The following is an 8,877-nucleotide window of genomic DNA, read 5'->3' as shown; positions in this document are numbered from 1 at the left end:
ACTTCACATGAAGTGTAATACTAATGACTCTTCAAGGAAAATCAACAAAGGTCATGACCCCGCATAAGGTTCCATAGTGATATTTGGGAGTTTGTAGTCTGTAAAAAGTTAACATTTCGCGGAAGAACATGCAAAATGCTGATGAAAGAGTTATGAGGGCGAACAATGCAGAATTCTGTGATTGTGTATTCGGCTGTTACAGAGTGTAAGATGACAATGATAGACTTATTGAGATGAAACTACGATGGGATATCGGCCATTTTAAATTCAAATGTTTGGTGACACAAATGTAATTTAGTTCTATAGTACCAAAATTTGCAAGGTGACCCCAAAATTTTTATTTGTAATTTTGAAAGAGAATGGTTTAAAGCCTCAGTGAGGATCGTTTGAACAAAGTTTTAAGACATTCAATTTCAAGGCGTATACCACCTTGAGGTCAAAGTGCACAACAAATCCTGCCAGTAAATGAGCCCCCTACAATAAACTTTACAGAAAGTTTCAATCATACAGATAAAATTGGTCAAAGATATCAAATAAACTTGTACACGGATAGCTATCAGTGCTGCTAGGTTCAATCCCTCCTCTTCTTTTTTCTTCAACCGACTTCACACCGGTCTTATCATCCAATTGGTGTCGGCTGGCAATGACCTTCTCGTTTCCTGGGCAATCTTCAGTACAGGGCAATGTCTCAATGTAACAAGTGGACAAAGCAGTGGTTGCAGCCTTCACACGGGAATGTAGAACTTCAATGTGCCATGATATATCACGCATCATTGGGAATTCAACAGAGCCCTACGGAAATTTAGCCACATTAGGGGTTAAAGTTTATTGTCACATTTTGATAATTTGTTATCGGATGTGGATTGTAATCATAAAAGAAAGTTACAGCATGCTGCCTTGAGTGTGATTAATTCATCATGGGACAAAATCAAGTTCAATGCCTGTCACACCTCCAATGTAGTCTCGTGAAAGAACAAATTAACTTATCTCAAATGTTTCAGATTCCGAAGAATATTTTTTAACCTTTTCATCTCCAATTTACTCAGTTTGCAAGCAGTTCCACCATCACCATGGAAAACAATGGGTACGGGTCAAACCATGGTGGTGAAAGGGTTAACTTTATGACCCAAGTTTTACATTTTGTTCTCAGTATGTTTGTTTTTTACTTTTTAGTAAGATCTTGGTGATAAGTATTTTTGAACACTAATATATATCTACTACCAGTGACTGGCTAAGTGTGCCCTTTACGATAACGCCATCAAATCATGCATGCTTCCAATTTACAAAAACGTACTACAGAATAATTATATGTCACGTACCTTTGCCACTTGTAGATGTTCATCAATTCTGTCTTCCAGCTTGATGATGATCCTAATCATCCCCTTCATTTTATCATTTAGAAAGTTGAAGTTGTTCATGTATCCAACTGCATGAACAGTGACTGAACCCTTCTTTGCGTTGTGCTCAGGTTCCAATGCTTCTGAGGTGTAAAGAATTAATTAACGAAGCGAAGTTGATTAGCTTGAAAAAGGTTAAACGCTTTCAGAAGTTGAGTCATTAAATAGAAAATAAAAATCGCAAGGCTGTGGTAAGCAACGTGATAGAAATGCTATTTTTAACAACGCGACGGTTCTAACTATCTAAACTGTAGGGCAAGTTCGCATTTATTGTCAACTACTTGCCGTGAGTGCTTTAGAATTTAAACAAACAAAACAACATAAGTATAGAATTTGGCAACGCCTTGTTGCTTTAGGGCTATTTTGCCTTCTTGCTTCTTTCGACAATAATTTGACAAGCAAGCATCATTGGAAGATACAACAAACATGCAAACAAACCATGGCTGTTGCTGGACAAACCATGAACTGACTGCAACCATTTCAGCAATAGAAAAAAGTAATAAGCACTGAACATAAAGGAAAACCACCTATTACCTTGCATGTTGTGAACAACATTGCAATCAATATTATTATTATTATATTATTATTAAAAGACATACTGTTGTTTCTGACGGGGCCAGTTCTTCCACCTCGGGCATTCTTCTTTTTGAATGAACCGCGTGACTTGCTGTCGTCCCAGAAGGATTTGTGTCTCACTTTCCTGTTATTCCAGACTGGCTTTGAAAATTTGCCTTTGACTTGGCATTCTCCTGTGTTAGCTTTGTCTGCAGGTGGAAGAAATACAAATAAATGTAAGGTGCAAAACAAAAGATTTCCAATTTTTATCAAATTTTGAAACGTTATATTACGAAAAATGAAGGTACCTGTTTCTTTCTGGGATACTGAAAGTTCATCTAATATATTACCCAACACTTTCCTTTCTAAACTGCGGATCTTAAGGGCTGTGAAAAGTTTTTCCTCTGCTTAAAGGAATATTACAGTTGTAGTCATGATCCATATACACATTAATGGATGCAATTCCTAACGTAAATACAATTATGTATCGTGCAGTGTCCTAGTAGCTACATCAAATTCAACATGATACAATTTTTATTATGATGTTTACCGAGAAACCATCTGTACATTTCAACAGAAGGTGGACTATCAAATATCAACTCTTTGAAAATTGCACGTGGTCATGAACTTACCACCACACATTTGCATTCATATTTGTCACTCCAGATCCAGACGATAGCTTCTCTTTGGGTGCTACCGATCGAGAGGATACAATCTCGTCGGAAATCTGTCCTATTTTGATTTGCAGAACACGGTTTAACTCTGTGTTTCTCAGCAATTGGATCCCTATGCGTCGCATTAGGGTCGTTAGCTCGGAAATGTCAGCTCTGGAGATAACCCCGGTAGAAAGAACCTGTCTGGTTTTACTATCAGCTACAGAAACAAAATGAGTAACAATAGCGAGTAGTTACAGACAATTGCGGTTTTTCAAACCGAATTTCATTTTGAAGTCACTGAGAAACTATGTGGCTGACCATGGGTCTACATTTTCACTTGGATTATGAGTGGTTGTCACTCTGTGCTATAATTTGCCCTCACGGCAGCACATCTAATATTCCAGTGTACTCACAGGTACTAGTCTGATGTCGGAAATACTTGATCGAGCTGTATGCATACTTTAACAAACACCAGTACAAAGTAAAATTGTGCCAATCATCACCGCGCTAGCAGCATAAGTGTGGAGATCAGTGACTTTTTGTGGTAGTTGCCTTTTTGAATGTTTGTCATGGCGCGTACAATTAAACATAAGTCTCTCATAATTGTCATCGAAGAGCAAATGACTGAGATAGTTATTTGACTTTGTCAAATATATCATTTAATTAAAAAAATATGTCATTTGATTACATACAAGCAGCTGCTTCAGCTATCTTACCTTTGGAGTTTGTTGTCTCCGCTTCAATGCCTCTTTTTATTTCTCTGAAATCAACACGGTCGGTAGGCAAATTTTCTTCCTGGAAATCAGCGTGTTTCATTGGACGCTGTGTCTTTGTGGAGCCAATGTGGACAGCTTCCTCTGTATAAGCACCTGTTTGTTGTGATGACATACCAAAAGCCTTGTCGTGCTTCTGAGTTGACCAGAGTTCTCTATGCTTCACATTCATCAATGAGTAGATGGGTGAAGAAAACGTCACCACTTTTCTTATCTGTTCGATGTTATTTAGTTTAGGAGCTGTAAAATCAATTAGAAGGGTAAATAAGTGACATATTGAAACATGACAAAGTAATGTAGCAAAATTAGGTACGACATGCTACATGTCTAAGCTTCCAAGACCAGTCGGCAATATCTTTATTTATAACTCTGACCTTGCTTGAACTCATTTTTGGATGGAAATACAAAACCATAGCACCACAGTCGAACAATAATGCCCCAGTTGAACAACTCTGCAACATTACTACGGGGCAACATTGCCTCCTGGCTCTTGTCAAAGATTACCAGACACTTTCGTGGTCGAGAGCTATAGGGTGGGTGGAGGGACTGTGGTGTAAATAAGGTACAAAAATGATGGCTGCGAAAGAAACCTGCATAAGGACAAGCTTACATAGACATATAGGATAAAACAGACCAGCATTATACAAGCATTGTAAAAGGAGCATCAATTGAAGATAAACTAATCACGATGTAAGACAAGACACAGATAATAACCAGCTATTACCTTGTCTGTTATTACGCTAATTCATCAAATTAGGAATCAGAATATAACAATGGTTAGCTGTATCAAATTCCAAGTGATACCAAAGTGATTACATGATGTATGCCGATGTACATGTATAAAGTACAAACAAATTCATGTATGTCACTATCTTGATATTAAAGACTAACAGGATACTTAACGTCACTCTCCACAGTGCTATCTCTATGGGGATTATAAAATTTCTGATTTTCACAAATTTTGCTAAACTAAGCAGGCGAAAACTTTATTTTATCAAATGAATAAGCATAAAAAATAAGCTGCCACAAGTGGTAGGTCAATAGAACACTGCAAAAATTTAAGAGTCCGACTATCTGTCCCCGAGGCGCATTCTACCTTAACACATAATTGTTAACTTACCATCGAATAGATGTTTTTGATTCTCTCCGGATGTTATGGTGGTCATTTCTGATCTCAGTCTCTTTACTGATATCAGTCCTATTTTAATTCTCAGGGCAATATTAGAATCAGTATTTCGAGCTAATCGCACACCAAGAACTCGAATTTCGCCCATCAGTTGGCTCATTTGTAGACTGAAGTTTACAATCCCTGCATGACTATTTACTCGTGTTTCTTCACCAACTGACGAAACAAATTGAGTAGTTAAGCATTAATTGCATTAATTAACAGACAATTCCATTTTTACACTATAAGCTTAATTTCTAATGTAGCTATAGCCAGCAACTAGTTGACTTTCTATTTTTCTGTCATGTTTTCAGTGTTTTGTTAACGTCTATTACGTGATGAGCCATAAGAACAGACGTTTATCTAAATTCTTGTTTTCCATGGTAATTTTATGAACTAAAGAATAAAACTTGTCATAAGTTTATCCCAGGAGAATTACACATCAGAGAACGTTTTAACTCTTTTAACTTGCTACAGTGCCTGATCTGATTTCTTATAAGCAGAAACACCAAGTGTGCATGTATGTACACCCTTATCAGACACAGAGAACCTAGCTATGATATCGCAGCGGAGCTGTGGCTAGCGATCGTGCTCGCGTCAAGGGTCATAGCGATGACCCTTGAACCGATCGCGATTGATTGATCGATCGATCGCGATCAAAGCACCGCCGCGCTATCACAGCTACGAAGATTCAAGACTGTGTTTAAAACTAACAAAAATGCTCCTTTACAATTTCGGAGTTTACTTGCTTCAACTTACCTTCTTCGCTTCTTTTAAGAAGTTCAACGGGTAAGTCTTCTTTCTGAGAATGATTTGAAGATTTGGAGACTTCCTGTGTTTTATTGGATTCAGCCTCAGCTCTCAGTGTAGCTAACTCCGTTTTCAGTTTTTCATTTTCAGCAATTATCTCCTCCATCTTCCTGGAGATTTCATCTCTCTCTGACTTCGTCTTCATCATCTCCTGACTGGACTCGATGGCTGAGTTTTTTGCTGCATCAATGTCCTCGGAGAGTTTTTCATTTTCTTGTCTCATCTCATCCCTGACTTCTTCAATGCGGGTTTTCTCCTCTCTAACATTTCTCAGCTCTGATGTAAGTTTGCTGATTTGATTGTGTGCAGAGGATGCTTTCTCTGACAAACATATCTTTTCTTCGTAAATGACCTTGATGTCTTCCTGGAGTTTAGTATTCTCCTTGATGACTTTCAGGATCTCAGTTTGGAGAAGTTGGTGTCCTTTTCTAAGGTGGTCCAACTCCAATTGCAGTGTACGCCTCTCCTCGATACCTGTGTCTAACTCTACCTGCAGCTTTTGTTTGGCTTTGCTGAGGTCTGTCAAATTACTTTTGATGGTATTGTTTTGCTTTGAAAGGAAATTCAGGTCTGATGCCATCTGGTTTATTTGGTCCTGCGCGGTAGAGCCATCCTGCAACAGGCGTTGTGTTTCTTTCTTGAGCGCGCTGTTGTCTGCCAGGATATTAGTTTGTTCTTTAATGACTTGCCGCAGCTCAGCTTGAAGGACTTCGTTGTCTTTGTTGAGGTGGATAAAATCACTTTCCAGTTTCCCTTTCTCTTTGCTGGCTGTGTCCAGCTCTTCTTCCACCTGTTGCTTGCTTTTACACAGGTCAGCAAGCTTACTGTTGATTTTGCTGTTCTGACTCGAGAGGGCAGTCAGTTCGGACTCCATTTTTATTATTTTTTTGCTTGCTGCCACTGCATCCATCGAGAGACGTTGTTTTTCTTTCTTTAAGATATTGTTTTCTGTTTGGGTAATATTTTTCTGGTGGTTTAATTCAGAGACAGTCTCCTTGAGCTGACCAATTTTAGAAAATATGTCAGAACTTGCTCGTTGCATGTTGCACATATCATCAGCAAGTTTACTGTTCAGAATGGCGAGCTGCTCCTTTTTCGTGGCTTTGATACGCTGCTTTAGGCGGCAGGTTCGCTTTTTGGAGTCTGTTTGATTGTGAAGGAAATTATAGAAAGCACTCTCATTAGTTCTAATTAATCCACAGAGGAATACATGGTATAGTTATGTTTGTGAACAATTGGAAAATTTTGTCTGGTCGAACAGATTTTTGGTCGCATAACAATTTTCGATTCCGATTTTGCGAAAAAATTTCTATCTTCATGCCTTGAGTTAGTAAATCGTGTAATTGCTTGGAAATCGCAAAGATCCAGTTTCACTGGTATAACGTTTCCTCGCTACTTTGTATCAAGGAACAAGTCAAAAACGCTCTACATTAAATATGACACTGGAAAATAGAGGAACATTCTTACACAATGTAGTTAAGACCACCACTGCAGAACTACAGCGTTAGCCATGTCATATAACAAAACTCATCGACAGATTAATTACAATAAACCAACTTTTACAAAATATTGACGTTTTCACTTACCACCACTTCTGCCTTCAAATTCAGGACCTAATTCGACTATGTCTTCACATAGTCCATCCTCTGCTTCATTTTGAGAACTGGTGTTCTCAACCGAGACATTTTGCTGCAGTTGTTTTATACAGAGGCGGATCTCTTTCTGGCTGTCGCTGATTTTCTATTGAGGAATGAAAAAAAATGAGATTTGAAAATTTGTTAAATCTCATGCAATAACAACAGGAGTTCCATTGACACAGCAGATTTGTGTCTGAACACTGTCACTCCTTTCAGATATCTATGCTGAATGTTTTCATTGAATCATTTCGTTCTATTAAAATTTGGAAATGAATATGTTGATTAATTCAATTATTTCAGGGATGACTTCCCCGAAATACCGCTACATTTAGGGGTATAGCATGAGAAAGATACTTAGAGACTGTGCAAAGTAGGGAAAAGTTTGCACCGTAAAATTCGCCCAAAGTTTTAAATTTGCAAACTTTATATTAATTGCAGCAGTTTTAAAGCTCATTCAGTTGAGACACACGCATGCATACAAATAAACGTGTACATCGCTGACATCGGAGCTTACAGTTTCTCTGATAAAATGCAGGCTCTCCTTTATATTTCGAACTTTATATACTTTATTGTGTGCATACATACACTGCTAAATATATCAAAAAGACGCACAGAATCAACTAACGTTTGCTGTGAAAGTTGCAAAATGCGACAAAAGGAAATTTTAGCTTTGTAAGTATAAATAGTTTGTGTTCAACATTTCTTTACATACCTCGGTGATGTCCAGTTCCTCTTTCTCCTCGGCTAACTGCAGGGTTGAAGCAAAGACAGTATTTTATCGAAAAAATTATGTAGCTATGAATACACTGATGACATGAACTGATTACATGCACTAATATTTTGGTGCAACTTGCAGCAGATCACCCGACTGCAAGCTGATGCAAATGTTATGTTGTGCATATCAATATATAATGCCAGTATGCTCAGCAACATTTCACAGATGCAGGTGTATGATAGGTATACTGGTAATAAGATTTTTGTTAGGTCATTGGAGTAGAGTTGCTTTCACTCTTACAGGCCACACATGCTCGAAATCTGACAGGAAAACTGCAGGCTTTTTAATTCATGTACTTTAATTATCTCTACAAACGTAGTAGGAAATGAAAACAGGCTGAAAGTAAACACTGGAATTTGTCTATTTTAAGGCAGTATGCCTCGAAAGTGAAAGACTTGCTGAAACTTTCCTCAGAGAAACTTAACCATACTCTTTCCAAATCAATAATGAAAATCGGGGTTCAACGTGAAACGTTTGTACTAGAGAAACGAATTACCAAACATTTACCGATATTTGAAATTCAAAATGGCCACCATACCCGCGTTCACTCTATACGGAAAAATATATTTTTTCGGAAAATTGAGACGACGGTGAGAATTTTTCTTACTCCAGGGGGGGGGGGGGGGCTTTCAAATGTGCCCCAAAAAGTGACAGATCAAAATAGATTTGTAAAAGAACTACCTGAAGTCTTTCTTTGCATAAAAAAATCGATCTTACCTCTCTTCTGAGAGTGCCTTTTTTGGTTACAATTAATCTAACTCGCTCCATGGCGCCTATAGAATAGATTAACGATAAGATAAAGATGAAAGTCAACATAATATCCCTGTATCTAGCTAATCATGTAGTTTCTTAATGTCAAGATAGAAAACAATTGAGAAATTTCTGATGCAAGTGGAAGTGATTAAGTCGAATATCGTGATGTGAGAAGTGAGCTGAGGATATTTCTAGGAGTCATTAAATACATCCGAACACTCTTACCCGTACATAAACAATGATCACGGTAATTTACATACCGCAAATAAGAATTTTCATGCGTCAATTTTAATTTGTATGACATGAAGCAGGTAGTAATATAAACTTGTTAATGTAGCGTTACAAAGGAAAACGAT

General features: G+C 37.7%; 1 protein-coding gene across 1 annotated transcript; it reads right to left on the bottom strand.

The window, feature by feature from the left end:
• Window positions 1-498: 498 nt before the first annotated feature.
• On the bottom strand, window positions 499-8,536 carry LOC139137805 (uncharacterized). The gene is made up of 9 exons (XM_070706074.1): window positions 8,486-8,536; window positions 7,706-7,741; window positions 6,943-7,096; window positions 5,306-6,499; window positions 4,502-4,723; window positions 3,325-3,621; window positions 1,997-2,161; window positions 1,320-1,480; window positions 499-792 (listed from the first exon to the last, which is right to left on the bottom strand). Exons 1-9 carry the CDS (start codon window positions 8,534-8,536, stop codon window positions 499-501), a joined length of 2,574 nt encoding a protein of 857 aa, XP_070562175.1.
• Between the last annotated feature and the right edge of the window lie 341 nt (window positions 8,537-8,877).

This window comes from Ptychodera flava, chromosome 7 (genome assembly GCF_041260155.1).
Source record: "Ptychodera flava strain L36383 chromosome 7, AS_Pfla_20210202, whole genome shotgun sequence".
Taxonomy (NCBI): Eukaryota; Metazoa; Hemichordata; class Enteropneusta; family Ptychoderidae; genus Ptychodera; species Ptychodera flava.
Note: the sequence above shows the minus strand (reverse complement) of the source record. Positions and strands in the feature narration are given on the sequence as shown.